The 25,763-nt window shown below is 40.9% G+C and overlaps 1 protein-coding gene across 3 annotated transcripts in view; it reads left to right on the forward strand.

The window, feature by feature from the left end:
• Positions 1 to 25,763, forward strand: part of TESK2 (testis associated actin remodelling kinase 2) — a 104,805-nt gene that overhangs the window by 75,841 nt on the left and 3,201 nt on the right. For 2 of the 3 annotated variants that reach the window (XM_010982255.3, XM_064493629.1), the window contains exons 5-7: positions 16,480 to 16,626; positions 25,142 to 25,224; positions 25,451 to 25,535. In XM_010982255.3, coding sequence (XP_010980557.1) covers positions 16,480 to 16,626; positions 25,142 to 25,224; positions 25,451 to 25,535 — 315 coding nt within the window. The remainder of the gene's footprint in view (positions 1 to 16,479; positions 16,627 to 25,141; positions 25,225 to 25,450; positions 25,536 to 25,763) is intronic. The other variant, XM_031465003.2, reaches the window with a different exon arrangement.

A 25,763-nucleotide genomic window follows, 5' to 3' on the forward strand; every position in this document is an offset into this window, starting at 1 on the left:
TGCAATTTTGAATATGTGGATAGCGAAGGTATCACAGAAGAGGCAAAAATTAAGCAGGTAATAGAACTAGCTGTGTGAATATCTGGGGAAAGAGTGTTCTAGGCAGTGGGAATAGCAAGCGCAAAGACATGGAGGCAGAAATGCCTGGGCCTGGTGTGGTTGAAGAATTCCAAAGAGGGTATGTGGCTGCAGCAGAGAGAATAAAAAGAATAGAAGTAGATGGAGGTCAGAGAGGAAACATGGGCCAGATCACATAGTGTCTTATAGACCATTGTAAGAGCTTCAGCTTTTACTCAGGATGAATTGAGAAGTCTTTGGAGGTTTTTGAGTAGAGTTATGACATGATGTGACTTATCTTTTAACAGGATCACCCTGACTACTGTGTGGTGAATAGACTGAAAAGGAGGCAAGGGTAGAAGCAGGAAGACTAGTTAAGAGACTGTTGCAACAGAGTCTGTGCAATAAATAGAGGCTATGCAAAAATGGGGAGAGAGGATGGTAACTTGGACCAGAGTGGTAGCGGTGGACCTAGTGATTCTGGATCTAGTTTTAAAGTAGAGAAAACAAGCTCTCCTGATGGATTGGGCGAGGGGTATGAGAAGGTGAAAGAAGTCAAAGATAACTGAGGTTTTTGGCCTGAACGTCTGAAGGATAGAATTGCTGTTGATGGAGATGAGGAAGGCTACAGGAGGTACAAGATGGGAGATGATCAAGAGGTCAGTTTTGAACAGGTTAAATTTGAGATATTTATTGAACATCCAAGTGGAAATAACTTCACAGAGCATTGGGATTCCAAGGAGTACTCTGAATGATGCCTTCCTTGTGCAAATTCTGTTTATTAACCTTTTCACTAGAAAATATTTTGTTGATTTGGAAGGAGGCATTTTTTTCAACTGCTGTATTACTTCCCAAATAACAATAATGAAAACCATTAATTAAATCATTTTTATTTCAATGTGCCAGAGTCTGCTAAGCTTCTGTCTCTCTCTCTCTGTATATATATAATGTGAATTTATACACATATATATACACACATATTTATACTTTAAAATAAATTAGCATGCGACCCCATGAAAGAGGTGATATTTTTTCCATTTTACAGATGAGGAATCTGAGGCTCAGAAAGAAATTAATTTATCTAAGATCTCTTAGCTAAATAGTAGAGCTGGGGTTGAGTCAAGTTCTACCTGACTATAATCCTATTTACTAGACTTTAAGCTCCTTAGTGCTGACTGTTTTGTTCCCTGCTGAATCTTCAGTAACTGGCACATAAAAGCATGCAATTAATGTTAGTTGGGTGAATGGATAAATGGATGGAATGAAAACTCCTTTCTAGCACTTGAGCTTCCAGCGGTTAAAAGGTTGCCACAAAGGCATTGCCTCTTTCAAGGTCATTTGATGAATCTTTTCACAATGTTGTTAGTGATACAACAGCAGAAGGATTTAGAAAATGCTTTAGGAGATTTCTAGCTAATCTTTCTCCTAATCCTCTCCATGACTGTGAAACTAGTGTGGCATTTGAATTCATAGAGCTCTTTGTGAGTTTAGGTTAAACCTGTTTCTACCAGAAGTTTTGACAAGTGTGTTTTTCTTAACTTGGTAAGTGGTATCATTCATAGGAATTGGATCTGTGTTAGCTCTTGAGAGCTGTTCCTTTGGATCCTGTAGCAGGTAGAACAATGGAGGGAGGGTGGTCTCCCAATATACTTCTTACGCATTCCTATTACTGAAGGGCATTTCAGCATTCCTACATCTCATACCTAATCACTATCTGTACTTTTTGTGTTTACTGCTCTTTATGTTCTTCTTGTTATCATGGTCACCACTGCGTGCTTAGATAGTAAACTCTTAGATCAGTAATTTCCAAAGTGGATCATAAGCATTTCTTTCCTCAACATACTCATTTTAGCACATTTCACCTTCACAAAGTAATTGCTTGTGTCTGTTTTCTACTCAGCAATTTTTAAGCAGACACTTTGTGTCAAGGACCAGTTTAAGTGAACTTCAAAAAGAAGAAGCTGTTCTGTGAAGGTGGCAGAACAATTGTCTAAAGCCTTCCATAGTACTTGGCACAAGTGGCTGGTTAATAAATGTTTGTTAAAGTAATCAATAACTTGTAAAAGTATTAGAATAGTACTTACCTTTTCTTTTCCTTCATTCCTGACCTCTCCTATTTTCTACATTTTATCAATCACCATGTCCTGACCATTTTCCCTCCTTATTATCTTGAATCCATTCGTCTTACTCCACTTCTTTCTGCCATCATCATCTCTCTCTTTTTTATATGTGTGTGTATATATATTTGAAGTATAGTCAGTTACAATGTGTGCCATCATCATCTCGTGCCACAACCATCTAAATTAGTCTCCCTATCAGTCTTGTTCCTCACCTTAAATCCGTATTATCCATGTTGCCAGCCAGAGTGGTCCTTTTAAAACACAGATCTATTTTTTAACAATTTTAGCATTTTTTAAGTGTACAGTTCAATAGTTAGTATTAAATATGCTTACATTGTGGTGCAACAGATCTCTAGCTCTTTTTCATCTTGCACAATTGAAACTTTACACCTAAGAAACAATTCCTCATTTCCCCCTCCAGCCCCTGGTAACCACTATTCTATTTTCCTTTTCTATGATTTTGACTACTCTAAGTACCTCAGAAAAGTGGAATCACATAATATTTGTCTTTTTGTGACTGGCTTATTTCACTTAGCATAATGCCCTAAAGGTTCATCTGTGTTGTAACATGTGATAGGATTTCCTTCTTTTTAAAGCCTGACCAATATTCCATTGTAAGTATATATCTATATCTATATCTATATCTATATCTATATACAGTATTTTACTTATCCATTCATTTGTTGATGGACATTTGGGTTGCTTCTGCCTCTCGACTATGAATATGCTGCTTTGAACATGGATGTGCATGTTATCTCTTTGAGACCTTGTTTCCAATTCTTTTGGATATATACCCAGAAGTGGAATTGATGGGTGATATGGCAGTTCTGTTTTGGGGGAACCACCATATTGCTTTCCATAATTATTGTACCATTTTACAATCTCACCAATGGTGCACAAGGTTTCTAATTTCTCTACATCCTTGTCAACACTTGCTATTTTCTGTTTTTTTGTTTTTATTTTGTTTTTATTTTTTAATAGTAGCCATCCTAATGGATGTGTGGTGATATCTCATTGGTTTTGGTTTGAATTTCTCATTTGTTGCAGAGACTGTCCTTTCCCCATTGATACATGAGGTTTATTTCTGGGCTTTCTATTCTATTCCATTGGTCTATATGTCTGTCTTTATGCACCACAGTGTTTAATACAAATCTAAGTTTGTTTTTCCTTGTATAAACCCTTCTATGGCTCCTCACTGCCTTCAGGATAAAATCAAAACATCTGATCCTGGTACTGATTATCTCTGTGGCCTCACTGCTCATTCTTCTTTGACCTGTTGGTTCTCTCATTTTTACACTACAGCTGTACTGAACCTCTTTCAGTTACACAAATGGGATGTGACCCTTTCCACCTCTGGGGCTCTGCACTAGCTTTTCCCTCTGCCTAGAATACAACCTTTCCATCTCCCATTGGTCTAGCAAATTCCTACTTAACCTTCAGGACTCAGCTTAGATATTAGTTTCTCTGGGGAGCCTTTTCTAACCTCCCAAGATTAGTTAGATACTTCTATATGCTCTCATAATACAATAATATATATCCTTGACTTTAATTCACTGTTTGCTCATGTACTTAGGTTATAAATTCCTTGAGGGCAGGGCCTATTTTGTTTGCATTGACATCCATCAGTTCCTTGCACAGTGCTTGACAATGATAGTTGCTTATCATATTTGTTGATTGAATGAATAAATAAATTATGAGTGGCATTTTCTGGCTCAAAAGCTACTCAGTGACTTCCTCATTGATTACAGCGTAGTTTTATAACCTTAGTCGCTTTCCAGAACTGCTTAGGATTTTTTTTAGAAAGTGCAGATGCCAAAATCTCACACAAGACCTATTAAATGAAGTCTTGAGTGAGGCCCAGGTGTCTGTATTTAAAAATAAATCAATAAAGCACCATAGGTTATTTTGATGCACACCTAGGGTTAAAACTTGGAACTCAGAATAAACTCTTAGCCTGGTTTCCTGGCCCTCTATGCTCTAGCATCATCTTGCCTTTTTCCTGCTAGGTCTTCTTCTCTTTAACAAGTACTCTATAAGTCAGGCAAACTGGTTTTTTTGTTTTTGTTTACTAAACACAGTATGTTTTCCTGCCTCCTTATTCATATTTTTTCTTCAGTACAGAATATGCTCTTTCCCTTTATTCTATAGAACTCTTCCCGCCCTTCAAGACTTGGCTCAAAGTCCACTTATTTCCCCATAAAACCTTTTCTGATTCTTTCTCTGCCACTGCTGCCCCTCCCTACCCCTCCCTTATGTGGTCAAAATGTTTCCGTTCATTATCTTGTTATATAATTTTTTGGTACTTATTACACATTCTGCCCATGGATTAAAGTTATTTTTGTTTTAGTTTCTCTGCACAAGGGTAAGCTTCTAGAGTAGAAGGAACCCAGGCTTCATGGTCATAAGACATAGGTGCAGATCCACACTCCACCATTATTAGTTGTATAACCATGCACAAGTTATTTAAATTCTCTGGACTTGATTTCCTCATTTATAAGAAAAGAATGACAAGAATATTTCAAGATCTTGCAAGGTTCAAATGAGGTAACTGTGAAAGTGGTTTGTAAAACCAATTAGTTGCAAAAAAAAAAAACAAACCAATTAGTTGCTGGTTATTATATATGATAGCAGGGGTAGTATCTTACTCATCTGTGTACTCCTAATCTCCCCAGCAGTACCTTGTGTTTAGAAGACACTTTACAGATACTGTCTGAATGATTGAGTAGCGGGGGAAAGGAAGCAAACATGTTGCATTATCTAAAAAGTAAAGGCATGGTAAAGTTTCTCATGCATTTTAGTACCTGTATGATGGCTGAAACTCTTGCCTCATAAATGGAATAATTTCTAACTGGCTTCTTGCACTGTTCAGTCGTAAGACCTTTTGCATAGTCATCCTTTCTTCTGTAACTACTTTGCTCAACAATTTATTTTCTATCCAGATTAGCTGGTTAGTCAAACTAGAAGTGTTCCTTTCTGGTATACCCAAAAATAACAGAACTGAGCACTGGGCTTACAAATAAAACAACAGACATATTACCTGGTAAGTCTTTAAGTCAACTAAGGGGTTGGGATGAGAAAATATTTTACTTATTTTAATCAATAATTTATTGTACTTGGCAGTATCAGGGATACTTTTTAAAAAAATAACTTTTTTCCCTATTATCATACATATGCATTAAAGAAATAGCTAATATCTCTGGAATGTGAAGTGTTTTGCATGCATTTTCTTTTTTCATCTTATGATCTTCTGGGATATAGCCATTATTATTGCTATTTTATATAAAAAGAAACTGAAAATTAGATTAAATAATACCTGATAAGCTCTTCTCCCACTTTTACCCACTTAATTTTCAAGTCTTTGTTTAAATTTTTGCTTTACTATAGTGGCTTTTCCTAATGACCTTCTCATCATCTAGATTGTTACTTGGATTATTATTCTCTTTGATAGTACTCTTAACTTTTTCATTGTAACACACTCCATAACATATAATTCTTCATGTATTTGAATGTTTGTTTATTATCTCTCACCCATATGTCAATTCCAACAGAACTGCTACCATGTTCTGTTTACCACTAGCAACAAATAGGTAGCAGGTGATTGAAGAGATTGGGGTTGGGTGGAGGAAGGAGCAGTTTTCTTCAGGCACTGCCTTCACATTAATCTTGGGAAGCTAAAGACCACATTCATAGATGTTGGAAAGCTGGGGTGTTGACTGACCACAGTTAAGGAGGACAGTTGTGTTTAGCTTGGTTATTCTCTTCTCTAACTTGTTCTCTTCATAAAGCTAATATGAATTATTTTGACCCCTGGGCAAGGATATTATAGGAGGAATTCAATTGTATCATATAGGACTTAGAATGGATTGCCTTTCAGGTCTATTCTATCATATTATATTGTTATTCCATACCCTTAGGCATTGTTTTCCCTATAAATATATACCCTTGATCCATAAATAAGGACAATGTATATAATATGTTTATACCAACTAACTTATCCTGTACATAAGGGCATAGAAGTACTTTTCTGAGAATATCAAGAAGATAAAGAGACATTCATAAAGATAAGATAAGAGGATTAAAAATTTGAGAGATAAAAAGAGTATTGATCCTACAGGACCTTATAATCCAAGGTAAAGATTTTGAATTTTATATTAAATACATCAGCCAACAATTGAAGGATTTTTAGATTGGAGAGCAATAAGATATAATTTTCACTTGAAAAAATAGCACTTTGGCTGCTCTGGAGAATAGATTGTAAAGGGACAGAAGTGGGGGCAGGAGACTGGTAAGGAGAAACTTACAGATTATGTGAGAGATGTGGTTGGGTTGACTGGAGTGGTATCTATGAAGATTTTTAAAGATCTGTTTTAGAAATAGTAACACAAGGTCTTGTGACTTTGATAAGAAAGTGAGGAATCAAATGATGTTTCTAGGTGGGTAGTGGTGCCATTTACTGAGATGTGGAAAACCTGGAGAGTGCAGCTAGAATACTTCTCAGCTGTATGTGTGTTACCTGGGAAATGTTTTTTGTTCTTTGTTTTAACATAACACTGCAATCAGCCATAGTCACTTCACTATTTAAGACCAGACTCAGTCTTTTTATTTCTTTTTAAGTTCTCTCACAATCTCCTTCCCTCAGAATTCTTCACACCCTTCTCCAGACTCAGTCTTTCTCTGAGCCTTTCAAGGATAGCACACCACATCTCAAGGTCCTTCCTTGGACAAGACCTTTCAGACCTAAGCTCTGAAGACTGAGGTAGCCGCTGGGAGTGACTCATGGAGAATGGTAAAGGGATTTCTATATGTAGATAGATGGTTGGGATACTTTATTTAATTCATTCAACTAGTATTTATTTGGGCTTATTCTGCCAGACACTGACCTAGGAATGGCATTGAATCTCTTCTCAGTAAACGCATGAAATGAAGTTAATCGTGTGCCTGGACCTTCTGAATTTATTTGGAAAGGGTTTCAGAATTCAGTGCCATGGTCATTCTCTGCTTTTGTCGTTTAGAAAAGTGTTTTATAATTTAGGATCCCCAAACCAAATCAAGTGACATCATATCCAGATATGCTGCTTTGTTTGAATTGAGAACTGGCCTTAAACAAGCATTAGCTACTTCCCAGAGTACAGTGGCTGATAGAGGAAAGGTAATTGTGAACAAGTTGATAAAGTAAATCTAGACTTCACTCAGGATTTACCATCTGATTTTTCTCATTGCTCTCTCTTTAATTAAAGAGGTACATCCTTCTGACTCTCAAGATGGTCTAAAATCAAGGAAAATAAAAGGCTCTCCCTTTTCCCTTAAGGATGTAGATATCTATGTGTTCACTAGACCTCAAATTTGTTTTCTCTGCAGAAGAACCAGAACTGGCTGGGTCCTCTGTTCCCACTCCTTCCTTTGACAATTCCAAGTAGTCTTTGTGAATTTCTGTGAACTTAAGAGTAATTAGTTACCTATGTGACCTTTAGCCTTCAGAGGAGATTTCTGCCTTCACTTGGAGTGACTGTTGGGCTGGAAAGCTGTCTTCCACATAGCAAATTGGGAACCTTTCCTCCCTTTCTACCCCTCTACTTACTGTTTTCCACTAGAAGACATCACTTAAGCTTACAGTTTGCCTCCTTTAACTTTTGCTTGACTTCCTCCTTACCCAGAGACTAAGTAGTGTGTTGATATAGGCAGAAGAGACAGAAGAAATGATTGGTTCATTTGAGGACAGAGTCTCCTTTGATACAAATCACTTTAATTAGAAACTTAACTTCTTTTGGTTTCCATTTTCATTTTGTCCATTGTCAAGCCCCTGCTCCTGAGATCTGATGGAGGGAGGCAAGGTGCGTTGTGTTCCTTAATAGAGTGCTTTGTTCACTCTGAGCCCAATCACTACATGAATGTCAGAGGTTCCTGTCTCAGTCTGGAGAATGTGGGCTTGTAGTAGGTGTGGGGTAGCAAGCTGGAGGGAATAGTGCTTTTAAACATGGCCCTAGTAGCCATGTCACTGGTTATGGATCTTGGAATAAGAAAGCAGACTGGATGAATAGTCAGGAGCCCTGGCCTCATCTTAAATCATGTCTGAGACCATTGATTGCTAGTAGAGCTTTATGGGGTCAAGAAAATAGTCTTATTGTTACCTTAGTTTATTCCTTTGGGAATATTTGTTTTACTGATTTATCATTTAATGTTTACTTTGGTTAAACAAATTTGATTTTGATTATGAAATGTTTGTTGTAAGAGTTAAAAATCTGTGGGAAAATCTTAATCATACTTTTTTGAATCTTGTGGGTAAACAGTCATTTTGATGTTTATAGTAGTTTACATTCATGGAAAAACACTCATATTACTTCAGGTACGTTAAACAAACATGTTCTTAAAGTGGTGAACGGGTTCATACTAAGTATCTGTGGCAAGTGTGAGGAAAGAGGAGGAGATACCTTTATGGCCTCTTCTACTTGGCTTTCAGCTGCTGATAAAAGAAATATCCTCTATAAAAAAGGAGATCTTAGTTATAATTTTTAAGTCCATGTGATTCTGACCACTTTAAGGAGTCTGCTTATAGGCTGGTCGAAGGATCCTCAGAATTAAATATCACTGAGTGGCCAAAACACTGTTTTGTATTTCGCTTTGTATCCATTGCTACTGTATTATCTGCCATATAGTAGGCATTATTCAGTGTTTGTTTTGCATGGTATTTATCAGAAAATTCCTCTAAAAGCACATTTCTCTTTTTGATCTTAAATTACATTAATGACTGAGTTGGGAGGGCTTCCAATAAAAGAGGGAACTTAAAACCTGCCTCCATTTATTTAAATGTACTTAATCATTCATTTGTTAATTCAACAAGTTATCGTTCACTTTGCTGGATACTGGGCTTACAAAGTTGAGAAAGAACTGGTTCCTGCCATCACAGTTACAGTACAATGTGATAGGCAATAGTAGAAATACATACAGCGGGCTAAAGTGGCACAAAGTGTGGGATAGGGTATCAGGAAATGCTTTCCAAAATAAGAGATTCTCGCTGGGTTTAGAAGGATGAATAAGAATTAGCAAAGCTATGAAGGGGAAGAAGAATATTCTGGGCAGTAGATAAGCCGATATGAAGGCAGAGAGAGTAAAATATTATTCTGAAATATATTTTGGGGCTTTCTCTTTGAATCTGTGCATTACTGCTGATTGACTGAGTCGGCAGGCTCTGGTGGACTTCCTGGAGTGGAGGCTGAACCATGGCAAACTCGGGCCTTGCAGATGTGTGGCTGTACACTTTAGTGGCTGTGGAACCTCGAGCTGAGAACAGGAGGCTCCTTTGGAGCATGAGCCTCCCACAGGGCGCTCTTGGGATGCCTGTCCCGGAATTACCCAGGGCAATAATAAAGCTTTCTTTTCTTCTTTAAACCAAGCCAGCAGGATGGGATGTCTGCTAGCCTTTGTGTTTGAAGCCAACCAACAAACATACAGTGGCCAACACAATGGCATTGTTGGGCTTCAGTGAAAACTAGGTCGGGGACCAGGCCCTCCTCTGCAGAGGGCCCTTCTAAAGAACAGAGGTTTGACAAGCCACTGATTTGGCTATTTGGCATTGATGCCTGGTTTCTGATGGAATTCTGACTTACTTCTGGCACATAAGATTGCAGGATCTCTTCCCGTTCTCTCAACACCTCAATTTGGAATCTCTGAGTTGCCTTTGACTCTTTTTCCTTAGTTCTCATATCTGCCAATAAGTTGCTAAATCATTTAGATTCTATCTCTGCATATTCTAACTCTAGCCCACTTTTTTGTGCCTATAATAGCACTCTAAGTCAGGCATTTGGTCTCTGTCATCTGGACTGATGCAGAGCCCTCCAGATCTCCTTCTAGTTCCTCCTCTATCCTGCTACCACCATGAGCTTTCTAAAATGTAGTCTGGGTCATGTATTGGTTTCCTAGGGCTGCCATAATAAAGCACCACAATGTGGGTGGCTTATAATGACAGAAATCTATTCTCTCACAGTTCTGAAACCTGGAAGTCTGAAGTCAAAGCACTGGCAGGGTCATGATGCTGTCTGTGAAGGCTCTAAGGGAAGATCCTGCCTTACCTCCTCCTAGTCTCTCTTGGCATTCCGTAGCTTATAGATGCATAACTCAAATCTTTGCCTCCATCATTACATGACATTCTCCTTGTGTGTCTGTGCCTGCTCCCTTCCTTTCATAAAGATACCAATCATATTGGATTAAGTGTCCACGCTACTCCAATAGAACCTCATCTTTACTTGATTACATCTGCAAAACCCCTATTTCCAAATAAGGTTACATTTATAGGTACCAGGGGTTAGGGCTTGAGCATATCTTTTTGTGAGACAAAATTTAACACATTATATTATACCTTTACCTGTAAACCTTTAGTGGTCCCCATGGTCTGCCAAGTTAGCTATAGTTGTTTTATCTTGGTGTTCCAGAACTTCTACACTAATATTAAATATAAACAATAATGGCAATAACAACTAATATACTGAGAACTTTCTTTGACATTGTTCTAAGCATTTTACATATCAGTTTGTTGAATCCTTGTAACTCTATGGGTTAGGTTCTATTATTATTCCCATGTTATAGATGATTTTATAGTGAATGTATACAGAATGAAATAGAGTAACCAACCCAGGGTCACACAGCTAGTCAGAGGTGAGATTCAATCCTAGGCAGTCTGACTCTGCAGTAGGTGGGCTTTGCCACCATACTGTACTGCCCAGTTTAACTTTTCAGCTTCATCCCTTCTTCCCTACTTATACTTTTGCAAGCAAAAAGAAAGAAAGAAATAATTCCTAATCTATGCACTTTATCTTTGTGATTCTTTGTGATCCTTTTGCACAGAATGTCTTTCTTACTCCCAACCCTAAATATGGGCTTCCAGGAAATGGAACTGAATCCTCAGTGGGTGATTAGTCAGTCCTATGTGGGGGAAAGGTATTCCAGGTGAAGGGACCAGCAATGTGTACAAGTGTGCAATTAAGCAGAGGTCAGACTCTTATAAATAGGAGTGAAAGGCTTTGTATGCCATGCTAAGGATTGTGGATTTTATCCTAAGAGTAACAGGGCATCAGTGAACAATTTTAACAAGGGAGTAGGTTCAGGCTACCATTTTAGAAGAATTATCTTGGCTGTGTTAAAGAAGATGGATTGGAATGAGGGCTAAGTCTGTTCAAGATGTAAGAAGGAGAAAAGAAGGCTAGTTAGAAAGCTAATGGAGTGACCCAGGGGAGGGATGCTGGTGATAAGACACCGATAGTGGGGAGAATGTGTTGTGTACTGTGAGCTAATAAGCACTGTGCTAGACATAATGTTGTATATCTTATCTCTTTTAATTATTCCCTGCCTTTGATTAAACATCAAATCATGTTGGTTTTACTTCTGAGATGTCTCCAGATATTAACCTCCCTTCCATTGCTGCCACTGTCTTATTCAGGCCTTTGTTACTTGTCACCTTGATGATTCCAGAAGCCTAACTGTTCTCCCAGCCTCAATTCCTGACCTTTCCCTACAGTTTCTATATTATTGTTAGAATGATATTTCTATGTAGCATACCTGATCATGTTATTGTCTTGTGTGAAAAAAATTGTTAATTATATGTCATCTTTACTAGACTGTGAACTAATGGCAGGGACTGGCCCACTTATCCTTGTGTTTTCACATAGTGGATGTTCAGTGTTTGTGTAGGTGGGTGGATAGAGAGATGGATGGATCCTCCTCAGGACAACCCTGCTAATTAGATGGCAGCAAATGATTTCTGTTAGTTGGGTGGCAGCACATTTATCTGTCTTGGATAAGTGCCCTAGCTCCAGGTTAGTTGGGTAGATTTTTTAAAAAGAAATAATAATTCTTACAGTTGATATTTTCTTTAGAACCTCTCTGAATATGTCTTTGAACCATGAATAAGTTTGTTTGGTTACAGATATCAGTACAATTCAAAGTTAAAAAAAAAAAAGGAGTAACCGTTTTGTCTTGTTCTTCTGACTGGTTATGATTGGGTAAGGTTGTGATTAGAATCAGCAAGAATTGAGAACAGGAACCCTGGGTGTAGTGACTGTTACCTCAGGGAGAAGTAAGTATTGCTTAGTGCTGTTCCAGAATATTCTTTGTATGGGCATGTTTCTGTGTCTGTCTGTGCCTGAGTGGTACCATCAGAACCTATAGGGGATGTATGGGAAGAAACCAGTCTCTCAGCCTCGACAACTCCTAACTATCTCAGATGTTACTTTTTCTCTGAAACTTTCCAAACTCCTAAGTATCTACTTTCATACCCCAAGTATTTACCTCTGCTAAAGGGTTATTAGTATTATTTACTTACCAATGTCTTTGAACTTCTTTAATGTGTAAGCATTTACTATGTGCCAGACACTCTTCTAATCACTGGGGGATATAATACTCATGTAAATGGACAGGTTCTTACTCTCATATGGCAGGAAGAGGGGCAGTGTTTAATAACTGTTCGTAGAAATAACCTGAATTGATATTCCTGAGTGGAGAACTGAGTGTCCGAGTGTCCATTTATCTGTCCCTTTGGCGATTTTTTAAAGGGTGTGGTCATATGATTTCTTGCATACATAATATTGTTTAGTCACCAACACACTTTTGTTTATTGAGTGCCTTCTTGGGAAAGAGCCTTTAACGAACTCAAATATCAAGCACAAATGAAATGGCAGAAACTCTGTTACAACATTTTACTGGACCATGAGGAGGAAAGGCAGGTTTTGGTACAGGTAAAGTTGGGAATAGTCAATGAGAGGTATTGAACATTCACTACACCCAGGGCTCCTGTTCCCAATTCTTACTGATTCTAATCATAACCTCACCTAGTCATACGAGTCAGAAGAACAAGACAAAATGGTTACTTTTTTTTCTTTCAACTTTGAATTGTCTGTGTACTGAGAGGTGTTGAAGTATTGTAGTATCAAATTAACACATTTGATTGGCTGATATTATAGTTTTCTGAACTTGAAAGTTTAAAAGAATGACAATAAAAATTGTAAAAACTTCTCTCTCTAGTAGGTATTTAAATGTGTTGCCAATGCCTTTGGGCTCCCAAGGGGGTGGTCTGGAAGAAAATTAAAGCAAAACAGCTGTTATCCCCAACCCAGAAAGTTGAATGTGCTAGAACAGTTGCTCTTGCCTCTGCTTCCCACTGAGGAATTTGTTCAGAGGACACACCAGCTGAGTCTGCATGGGGAGTTGCTTATAGGGAAGTGGACGTTCTGACAATGGGCACACAAAGTGTGTAGTAACTTAGAAATCTTCCTTGCTGGCAGATGTCAAACTTCCTTTCCTTGTACACCCGAAGGTCTTGAGACTTTGAGAGTTGTGGGCCCAAAGGCTTATCAGCCCCAGAGAAGTACTCACCAAAGGCAGGCAAGAAAAAAGGGTTGTAATAATAAACTCCATTTGGTTTCCCTCTATGGTCTTGGTTTGTGCTTCTTCTGTCTTGCCTGGAAAAGCCAGAGCCTACTAACCAGTGGGATTCCTCTTCACCTTGGCTTACCTTTCTCCTTTGCTCTCCACCCTCTGGCTTGGTCTATGGATTTCTCAGGCCTCCAGAGACATGGATGAACAGAGTAAACATGTATTTCCCTGAGCCAGAATCAAGAGTCCTGGCTTAGCCCGGCCCAAAGAAAGTACACATACAGGCTTTTCACCTGGTCCTCAGTTGGGAAACCTGAGTGGCTCCTAAAGTCAGGCCTTCCATGTCACCCTGTCACCATGCCAAGGAAGTGAACCTCCACCTCTTCATATCTTTTCAACTCTCAGAGCTAAAGAAATTTGTCTGCGTGATTAGATGTCAGCTTCAGCGCCGCCATGTAGCTTGGGGTTTTCAAGTTCAGTTTCTTTTTAGCAAAAGGGCACCTCAGATGCAAACCATGAACAGATTCAACTAGAGTGAAGAGATGAGAAGGCACTATGCTAACGCCATCATTATGCCTCGTTTTGAGATTTCCAAAGATGGATTATCAAGCAAGATGAAGCAGATCAACAGGTTTCCCTTTTGAGAAGTTTGGTATATTTTTAGCCGTTCTCTCTGCCTTGCCAAACCTGATTCGCTTCATCCAAGGATCTGAAGTGCTGCATCGTGCTGCCCCCAACTGGTTCTTTTTGGTGCTTATGTTACCACATCAGAAAATCTCAGATTATATGGCACTTATATTTTTTCTTAGCACTTTCATAAATTTGTATTCGGTTCTCACAGTAACATTGTGAGTTACACGGATCATGGATTATCGTGCCTACTTTATAGGTAGGAAAACTGAAGGATAGCCTTATTAGTTGATTGTCTAAAGTTAAATGGCTATTAAGAGGCAGAACTGGACTAAAATTTATATCTCTTGTCTTCTATCTCATTAAGTTCCATAGTCTTTTGTAAATTCAATATCAACCAAAATGAAAAAAAGGTATTAAGAGTTTAATTTTAGGCTTAGAGGAATTTGCCCTTTTTTCTCCCTTGGAAGGAGGAGGGAGATAGTACATCATGTAAGGTTCAAATAAATTCATGAATTTATTGGCAAAAAGTTTTGAATTCCTGTTCTGCATGAGACTCTATGACTTAGATGCCATGGCCTGTAACTCTCCAATGTAGTGTCGTGGGAGAGCATGAACTCTGGACCCAGACTGCCTGAGTTTAAACTCTGCTGCTTGATAGTCGGGTAACCTTGAGAAAGTTGCTTAACCTCTGAATGCCTTTTGTAAAATGAGAATAATAGTACACTTACCTTAGGGTTATGTGATGATTAAATGAGATAATAATGCACAGAGTAAGCACCAAATAAATATCAGCTGCTGCTCTTATTGTTATTATTATCATTCCTGTATAAATATGCTTATTTGCTCTTTTAAAAAATTGCAAAACAGCCTTTCATGGATATGTAAGAATGACAAGCAGCCAAATTTCTTGAAAGAGTACTTCTTTACATAGTTTCCCCTTAGCCTTCTCTCCTGCTCACTGCTCGGTTCACTTTGATCTTACTCTGGTCTGTTAACCACTTTGCTGAAACTGCTCTGACTGCAATTGCCAGTGACTTCTTAGCTGCAAATTCAGTAGATACTTTTCATGTTCATCTTACTTGATCTGCAGCATTTGATACTTTTGGTCATCCCCTCTTTGGAGTGTTCTTTTTTGCTTCTGTAGTGACATTCTTGCTTGGATCTTTTTCCTCTGCCTGCTCTTCTAAATGTTACAGTTCCTTGGAATCCTGTTAATTTCCCACCTTACACTTAAACTTTGGACAATTCCATACATTCGTTGGCATCAGTGACTACTTCAGCTCAGTGCTAGTTATTCCCTCCTAAATGTTAGTCTGTAGCCTGGACTTTGTTCCTAAACTTCAAACTGACTCTCTATAAGACACCTCCACATGTCTTTGAACTCAGTGTGACCTAGTTGAACTCACTAGCTTTTAACATTGCCTCTCTAAAAGCCCACTCCCCTCGCTAAATTCTGAATACTTAATAATGGCACTCAGGAACCAATAGCCTGTGATCAACCTAGGAGCTTTTCATTGCCCCCATTCCCACATCCAGCCTGTCATCAGGTTTTTTCCTTCTACCATCTAAATCTTGAAACTTGCTCTATTTCAATGCCTCCACTATTGCCTTAAATCGGCATCCTTCTTTCACCAGGATTATTGCAATAATCTCCTTACCTAGTTTTCCTTCTCCATCTTCTCCACTCTAATCCATCTATCATACTATTGCTAAAATAATTTTTTCTTTAAAAAGCAAATATGAACATGTTGCTCTGTTGCTTAAAAGGCTTCTGTTTTTCCCTGTAGACAGGATAAAGTCCATGTATCTTAGCAAAGCATATCAGCCTCACCTGCCTCTCCTAGTCATGTACTCTGGCCATGTGGAGTAAATTATTTTCCTGAATACATGTGCCCTTAGCCTATAACTTTGCATATGCTGCTCCCTCTGTGTGGACTGTCTTTCTTTCCTGCTCCCCCAAGTCATCCTTTCGATTCCTTATTTCCTTGGTGCAGCCTTTTCTGACATGTGCAGGTTGAGTTAGGAACTTTATCTGCACTGCATAGTGCTGTCATACCTGTGCAAAGCTATATTTTAGCACTTACTACATGATATTGTTTGTCTATAGCCCTGAATAGATTGTACTCTCCCAAAGGAAGATATCTTTTTGTGCAGCACCTACCAGAGTGCCTGGTTACAGAATAAGCCCTCAGTAACTTAAAAAAAAAAAATACACTCTCTATCTTCTAGGTGTTTCCTTTCCAGTGGTTTCACCACCACCCTAAACATTCCTGACAAATGGTAGCTGGGTTTTCCTTCTGTTTTGCAGTATATCAACTCTGGAAACCTGGAACAGTTGCTAGACAGTAACCTGCATTTGCCCTGGACTGTGAGGGTGAAACTGGCTTATGACATAGCAGTGGGCCTCAGCTACCTTCACTTCAAAGGCATTTTCCATCGGGACCTCACATCTAAGGTACGAAGGCATTACTTGCACAACTCTTTGAGACACTGTCTTCCATTACCCAGAAAGCTGTGTTAAGAAACTAGCCATTAATGAGCTTTGGAATGATGGAGATCTCATAGATTTAACATTTAATCACAGCGGATACAACTTATTACTATGTATAGCTAGTCCTTAGAAAGCCAGTCTGAGCTCACAGCAGCTACCTTTCATTGTTGAGCCCAGCAACACATACATCTTGAGAACCTTCATTGGACTTCACCTCCTGAATGTGTGTTGCAGGAGGAGACAGCAGGAGGACACTTAAGAGATTCTTGCCCTAGCGGCATGACAGCAGTCAAGGGGATGTGGGAATTTGTCTCTTAGTGTTCTCTCCCATGGCCTCGAGCAGGAGTTCTGTGATTTTTAGTCACTTGAGTGTAGGTTTTGAGAGCCATAGTGTACTGACCCATTTTCTTTCTGTGTGATTGAGTTTCTGCCATCCTGCCAGTTCCTCTTTGGCATCAGCTGATCTCTGTAGTATTCTCTTGCTGTCCAAATTGCTGTGTGACCAGGTTAGAAAAGAGTTGCTTTTAGAGGAAGCTGGCCATACTACAAGGCAGACACCTCAGGGCCAAGTAGCACAGGATACCACGTGGAAAGGCTTATGTAAACAGTACTGTTTGGTCATTGATATGGGAACTATAAATCATCGAATATAACTTCTGTCCAAGAGCTGATTTAAAGTCTTCTATATAGAAGTTTTGCACCTGCCTAAGAATAGCTGTCATTTCATTCTGCACCCTTAACACGTACACATGCACGTACGTCATATACTTACTCCTACAGCCCTTCTATCATGGGTGAGGGGTAAGGGAACCTCTTTTAAGAAGAAGTTTGCAAAGGGAACAAAAGCAGGCTGTGCTCCCAGAGCCAATAAGACCTAGAGCAGTAAGTCCCTGGCTATCTCACATTAGAATGGTTCTGGTGTTCCAAACAGCAGTAACTGTCCCTGAGGGACCCTGGCCATTGGTTTGTAAACTACTATGCGGAAAATCACTTTGAGGAGGTGACTGTAGGGCCCCTGGGTGTGGCAGGGCCATCTGTAGTCAGCTGCACTGTTACCGACAGATCACTAAGACTGGCAGGTGGAATCTGGTGACCAGTCGAGTCCTAGCTGTGAGGAGTCTTTTATCTTCATTAGAATATGCGAGGAATGGACAGCTGGACAGCTGGGACCTGGAAGGTGGTATCTTATCCCTTCATCAGCCTTTTCTCCTTCCTTAGAATATTTTAGAAAGTCAAGACTAAGAAAACTGTACATGTTCCAGACAAATGGGTGTAGTTGTATCAAATTGTTGCTTTCTTCTCAGTTTCATTTCTTCTAAGGTAGAGTGAGGTCATGAACACAGGTATTCTCCCCACACCTACATGGGTGTCTCCTGTGTCTGGCACCTTGGATGAAGGAATATTTGAGAAAGATAATTTCTGACCAGAAGTAGTCTTGTTGGGAAAAAACTAAAGAACAGTCCAAGCGTTTTATAATTGAGTGTTAGCCATAGACTGTGGGTTTTCAGAGAAAAAAAGGAGCCATAGGCTAGGGTAGCTAGGCTTTCTGGAGGAAAGTTCTCCCCTTCCCCATCCTTAGTGAGTTCCTAAGAACTCATCATATTTCATTCTGTGCCCCCAGAGCACTTTGTCCCATTGTGCTAGTGTCCAAGTGTGGTTCTGTCTGGGATTGTCATGTTGTATGTATTGTAAAAATGACTAAGCCTTTTGGACCTATAGGATAAGACCACTATCCTTTGGTTTTTCTAATAGGGAGTGGGTGTTCCCATGTCCATTGGCTTGAGATGAGAAATAAGGAATTTAAGAGAAAGAACTCTCTGGTAGCACTGGGCTGTGCTTTCTTGGGTCTGAACTTTAGGTGATGGTGAGAACAAATGACTTTGCAACCTGGAGACAGGCTGAGAAGTACACTATAGGGAATCTCAAGTTGAAGAAAAACAAGTTAATTTTATAAGCCACACTATCCAATTCAAGAGGTTGTCTTCTGTGCCCTTTTATTACCTCTGAGCTTTTGGTAAAGTTTTGTCCAAATGTTTCAGCCTTATTGTGTTGCAGGGATTAAGGAGAGGGTTGTATATCCACACTTAGGCCAGAGCAGCCCCACCCAGGAGACCTGTGTGGTGGTGACAGTCACCATAAGAATGAGAAGCCCAAGGGAGAAAGAAGGCTAGCGGGATAGAGTAGGGCTTTGAAATTTCCAAATTATCTCCTCATTGTCACCCTTGGGTCTGAGTTTGACTTCTTTAAGGACAATAAAAGGCTTACTTATATTTTAGTATGTACACTTCATATGATTTGATGGTTCTGTTGTGTCTGTGTCTCCCACCAACACATGAGTTTCCCCAGTGCTGCTCTTATTCACCTTTGTATTCCTAGCTCCTAACTTAGAGCCTGTCAGAGTCAAGGCTTCCCAGCCCTTTCAGAGAATATGCTTGATGGCACAGAGGCCAGAACATCTACTTGGGAACTGAGATTTTGAGTCCCAGACCTGGTTTTGTCCCACCTCTTCCCATGACTTCAGTGCTCTTGGGACCTCAGTGTTCCCAGTCTATTGACCTCACAGCAGCGACCAGTCTGGGCTTCTCAGCCCAGAGCTAATAGGAGGAATTTAAAGTAGCGGGAGCATGTTCCAGGTGAGTAAGCCAGGAAAGGGAGGAACAGGTGCCTTTTTCCAAACGAGCCTGAGCCTGAGGTAGAAGCAAAGAGGATCCCTAGTTTGCTGTCAGAGTGCCTCCTGAAAGCAGCATTGCCTTTGTAGGATTCACATCAGTGGTTACTGCAGTGCTGTCTTCAAGAGTGAAGTCTGTCAGATATAGCTGTTCAGTCTAATTTTATTATTATGTCTAAGAAACAGCCTGATAATAGATTTATAATAGTAAATAATAGAATTTATAATTATCAGCGATGCTGATAATTTACTTAGAAGGAAGTGGTGGGTGGTGTGGCTTTAAAAACCTTCAGTTCTTGAGCTCCATCAAGAAGTGGCAACAGCCACACACAGGCTTTGACCAGCAGCTCTCAGAGTGGCTGGTGCAACTGAACATGAGGCTTGGCTATTAGGGGCAGCTAAGAGAGCAGTTTCTTTCTGCTTAATACCATTGCTGCCCAGGTTCAGGCAAGCACCACTGATCTTTTTTGGTTTCCCCCAGGAGAGTGAATTATGAATTGTACCTCTCTTCTTGGTTGTTGGGCTTTTGCTTGTTTGTTTTGGTTTTTTTACTCCCAAGATGCCACTCTGGTGATTCTGTCAACTGAAGAGCCTGTCCTTTTATGGTCTTAGGCTGTATACCACACAACTAGGAACAGAAAATGCCAATTTTCAGAGACTGAAGAGAGCATGAATTAGAAACAAAGTTGAATGCTGGAGGGATGTAGAGAGTGTGCGTTAGGGCACCCTGTAATTATTTTTTATAATGAGAACCATCAATAGCCTCTGGGAACCATTTATACTGAGCTATTAGAGGACGTAGAAGTGACTGGAACCCAATCTGCACCATCTGTGGGCCCTTAGTCAAGTTGGAGAGACAGATATGTGAGCAGATTATTTCACAAGAGCTATGGGAAAGATACAGGATCACATGGTGGGATGGAGGGCAAGGGATGGGACGCTTTACAGCAAACTAGATAATCTTCTAAGAGATTTGGATGAGAGCAGTCTCGGGCACACGGGAGGGCAGTGCAGTCTCTGATCTCCTTATGCTGTGAAAAAAAAACTCCTAACCTTTCTTGAGATGTAGAATCGGTACTTTCTTTCTGATCCTAACTGGGTTTATGGAGTGAATTTGTAGGGGGTGAGGGGAGAAGTGACAGCACATTGAAAGCCATTTTTTTTGTTGTCATAGAAAGAGCTTTAGCTTAGAACTAACACTAACAAATGGACGTGGCATGTCTCCGCTCAGGTGGTTTTATTCAGGGCCAGTCCTGTGTAGCTGTTCTAGGAGACCTCAGGAACAGCTCGCAGGTGAATACTCTGGCCCAGTTCTGAAGGGTTTGTGTTGGCTTCCAGAAAGCATTCATGGCCACCTTTTGAGTCTCTTGTCGGGTCAGTCCCTATTATGGAGAGTCAGATGTATGATTAGCAGTTGCCTTTGACACATGCTTCTGAAAGAAGCCCAGCTGCTTCAGTCATCTGTCCAAACTTTCATGTAACAAACTTTTGCCGGGTTCTTTCTGTGTGTCTGTGCTCGGTTAGAGATACAGAGATGAATGGGATCATTCCCTGCCCTTGAAGAGGCAAACATGTAAGTCTCTCTGCTCATTTGGTGTATTATATAGGGGTGAGGACAAAGGGGAACCGCAGCCAGGCAGCAGCAGTGCCTGGGCTCCTCTTTGAACCTGAGCATGTCACCTCTCACCTCAGAGAAGTCTGACTGGGCCTTTCTTATGTCTGCTGCTTACTCCAGGCATACTTTTGAATAAAGCATTCTTCATCCCCTAGTTAATGGACTTTGTATCCCACACAGCCTGAAAATTGGTCTGGCTTTTTCAGAACCAAACAGTGGTCTAAGCTTCATATTTTGTACTTTTTAGTCAAATAGTTTGTACTAGGGCCAAGACCAAGTTGAGTGAGAAATGCAAGCATTGCACCAGATGCCCTTGGATTAATCAACACTGGAGATAGGGGCTAGCATCCCAGATGACGGGTTCTTATTGTATTGCCTGCACAAACACTGCTGCCTTCTTCATGGGCCCTGGTCCCTGCTGCTGTTGTAAGACTACATTGTTCCTGCCATGGCCTTGCTGTCTCCAGTGGAAAGCTTTCCAGCCAGTTCTTCTGAAGAGGCCAGAATCATTAGGTGGGAACCCTTTAGGGTCAGGAGGCCTAGGTCTCTACCACTGATAGTTGTAAGCTTCACTTTTCTCATCTTAAGTGTAAAAATCTCAGATCTGCCCCCCCGACCATGTTGTTCTGAAGAATTACTTGGATTGCATTTATGAGAAATGTTTTCTAATTCCTAGGGTACTACACAGACAGAAGTAAGCAATCTTGCTCTTACCCAAGGGGCTAGGAATTATTCTCTAGGCCACTTTCCTCTTAACACATCCCTGCTTTGCTAAAGCTTATACTCTCTAGCTTACAGTCTTAGAGCCATAGGAAGGGACTATAGAAACAGATACTTTCATTATGAAACATCAAATGCTCAGGTTAGAAAGAAGAGAATGCATAGGATACTTTGAAAAGAGGATATTTAACCCAACCTGAGGGTATGGAGGTTTCTTAGAAGAGATGATGCCTAAGCTGAATCTCTAAAATCGAATTCTACTTAGTAAGGATTGTGTGTGTGGTGGGGGTAATATTCCAGACCAGACCAGACCAGACTAGACCATCAAAGCAAATTGCATAAAGGCACAGAGGCATAAACAATATGATATGCAAACTGTGAGGTTGGAGTGGTAAGGATAAGGATTGGAAAGAGAGGAATCTGATTATATACTATCAAAGTTGGATTTAATCTTATAGATAGGAAATGAAGAACCATTGCTAGCTTTTTAAAAAAGTAACAGCTTTTTTTTTTTTGAGATATTGCTCACATAAAATAAAATTCACCCTTTCAGCGTATGAAATTTCAGTGGTTTTTAGAATATTCAACCATCACCACTATCTAATTTCAGAACTTTTTATTATTCTAAAAAGAAAACCCCATACCCTCTTCCCCTTTCCCTTCAGCCTTTGGCAACCACTAATCTTTTTTCAGTTTCTGTGGATTTGCTTATTCTGAACATTTCATATAAATGGAATCATATAATATGTCATTGCCAGCTTTTAAGTAGGGGAGTAACAGATTTGCATTTTACAAAGATCATGCTGGCAGAAAGGAAGAAGGTGGATTATGGAGATCAGGCCTGGCCCCAGCCACAGAGACCAGTTGGAAGAATATTGCAATATTCAGGGGAAGACCTGAACTAGGGCAATACTGGTGGGGATAAAGAGGGAGGGACTGATCTAAAAAACATTTAGAAGCTAACATTTTTTGGATTAAGAGTAAAAAATCTAAGATAAACCCTAAGTTTCAGGCTCAGCAAACTGGGTAGAAAATGACAGTGACAGCTGGCGCAAAAATACAGATAGAGTTTTAGTTTTGGGGGAAGAAGATGAGTTCAGGTTTGCATGTGTGGAGTTCAATGTGTGTAATCCAGGAGGAGATGTCCAGAAATAGACTGGATGTGCAAATAGACTGGAAGCTTGAGGATAAAGGTCAGTACTGAGGATATGCATGTGGGAGTCATCAGCACAGAGGTGGTAATCAGAAAAGAAATGTGGAACAGCCACCACAATAGAGCACAAGCTACAGGCCCAAGATAGAACCCTGAGACTATCAGCCTCATGGGATGGGAAGAAGAGCCTGCACTGGAGTGTGCAGGGTAGCCCAAGGTACAGGGAAGTCCATACTGTCATGGAAGCCAGGAGAGGAGAAGCCAAAAGGAGCCAGAACAGCCTGTATCTAGCCTCTAATAGCTAGTCTGTTAGCTCCAGGACAGCTTAGTCTCTGCACACCCAGCACTAATATGATTCCTGAATCATATATGAAAAAGCTGAAGGACGTCATCAGCAATGTCAATGGCAGAAAGTTCAAGTAATATAAAGACTAATTTTGTCTGTTGAGCTTATTAATGCCATGGAACTCATTGGGATCCTCAGTGAGAATACTTCCAGCAGAAGGCAGTGAGGAAGGAGTGGGAGATGAGGAATCAAAACCCAGCAAATGTTGCTAGCCAGACTTCACTAGCTTACACCCCACTAAGGGTAGGCTCAGCAATTTGTTGAAAATCCCCACAGGAGCTAATCTTGGTGAGGGTTCCTCTCCATTTTCCTTATCACCTCAGATACAGACTCCTAAAGTTGCCTCTCTTGGTTTTCAGTATACCGTGTTTGTCTTTGGCTCCAATGCCCAGCTATTGGCTTGTGGAAAAGCTTTGAGAGACGCAGTGGTCATACTCCAGACCGAAGGCAGACTGGGCTAGGTGGTGTTGCCCCATGTTGTGGGGCCCTGACCATCCCACTTCTAGCTACTTAGAGAGGCTGCTGTGAAGCCACTTACTCCTGGATGGGTGGTTTGCAGTGAGTGAACAACACATTTCCAGGAATGTGAAGATGGGGCAGAAATTGAACAGCTTTGACAAGGGCAGTGCACTGTGGCCGTGTTTTGTTCCTTACCTGCTGCTTCCAAGTTGAATTTAACAGGGTTGTTTCTGAGGGCTGTAAACCAAATAGTAAATAGGACTTTAGACTGAGCCATAGAGACAGGAGCCTGAATTGTAGGTGAAAGAAGAGGAGGAGGGGAGAAAAACAGGTAACAGAGCTGAGACACCACTGCTTCACAGGCCAATGTCCAAGAGCCCTGGCTTTGGCTGTCTAATAGGCAAGCAGGCCTAGGACCCATCTTCTTACAGTCTGGCCTAGATCCCTTCTCAGAGTCAAGAAGCTGGGGTTGGGGTGGAGGATTGCTGAGCCAGCAGGACTAATGGGAGGGCCAAAGCCAGGACAAGCACAAGGACAGTCCTGCTCAGAAGCCAGAAACTGTTCATGTCTACCTGGAATCCAGGATAGAGGAGGATGTGATGAAATCACAGACTTCTTCCAGTTCAGGGAAAGAGAGGTAGTGTGATCACATCAAGGTCAGAGTAAGGGACTGATACGTACCTGATGTGGAGTAAGCAGGAGGTGACTTGGCAATGCCTTGGCAACTGGATGCCAAGGTGAGGAAGAGGGAGGGCTGGCTTGGGTCATATAGGGCCTTGTTGGCCCCACAAATGCCCCTGTGAGCCAAGGATCCCTACTCTCTGCTGCCCCCGGAGGAAGACGGGCAAAGTGAAGTGCTTCCTGAGCCAGAGTGAGCCAGGTGTAGGGCTACTGTGAATGCATCTATTTGGGGAGAGCTCGTTGCTGCTTTGTGTTTATTTTCGTCATTTGGGTTCATTTTAAGACAAGCTTACCTGTCCAGCCCTGACCGCTCCAGCTCTCACCTTCATCTCTCTCAACTCCTTTAACTCCTCCTCTGTGCCACGTGCTCTTACAGCCTAGCAGAGAGGCCATCAGCTCCTCAGGAGCAAGTTTGGGTTTGGGCCTTCCTTCCTCACAGTATTCAATTCATGGGGGAGGTTCAGGACAAGCTCACTGAACAAAGCTACTGTCTCCAAAAATTTCATCACATCACTATATTGTAAGCTCCAAGAGGACAAGGGTTTCTGTTCATTAAGGTCTTTCTGGCACTTAGAACCATGCCTAGCACATAGAAAGCAAAGATAAATATTTGTGTTTGGAGCATATGAATCCTAGGGCAGCCACGCAAGCTCTAGGCCTAATTCATCTCACATGGCAATCGAAGCCCCTGAGTCTAATCAAGAGTCAGCTTAAGAGTGTGGTTTCACCAAGGAGCAGAGGACAAGGTGCCCTATGGCAAGGAGGGGTGGTGGTAAATTCTATGGCTGGTTGGTCCCCACTTCTGAGCCACATTGTCTTCTTCTTTGGGAACCCTAGAACTGCCTGATAAAGAGGGATGAGAATGGTTACTCTGCTGTGGTAGCTGACTTTGGCCTGGCTGAGAAGATCCCTGATGTCAGGTGGGTAGCCCTGATGGGTGCTGGGGCCACACAAGGGACTGAGGCAAAGAGAAAACTGCAGCTTCCTCTTCAGAGGCCAAGACTTGGTCACAGCCCATCCTCAACTCCCTAAATTCAGTCAGTTCTAGTGTGTGCCCATCCTTGGGGGAGAGGAATTCCCAGTGGTCAGATAGCCCATCTGACCCACCAGTGGCAAGCTCATTTTCCATATAATCTCACCCCACAGCATGGGGAGTGAGAAGTTGGCTGTTGTGGGCTCACCCTTCTGGATGGCGCCTGAGGTTCTCCGAGATGAGCCCTACAATGAGAAGGTAAGTCTGAGGACCCCGAGGCCTGGTTCTCTCTGCTAATCCATTCTTAGCAGAAAGTATCCTGGATCACCCTTCATGTTCGGGGTGAGGATCTACATCCTTCCTGCCAAAAACAAGGCTAGTACCTGGCAGCTGCCCAGTGAATGAATTGAGTGGAATATGGATGGTAGGACCTAGACCTAGGCTAGTGGACTCGAGGGGCAGAAACTCCACCTCACACCCCATTGA

Source organism: Camelus dromedarius, chromosome 14 (assembly GCF_036321535.1).
Source record: "Camelus dromedarius isolate mCamDro1 chromosome 14, mCamDro1.pat, whole genome shotgun sequence".
NCBI classification, from domain to species: domain Eukaryota; kingdom Metazoa; phylum Chordata; class Mammalia; order Artiodactyla; family Camelidae; genus Camelus; species Camelus dromedarius.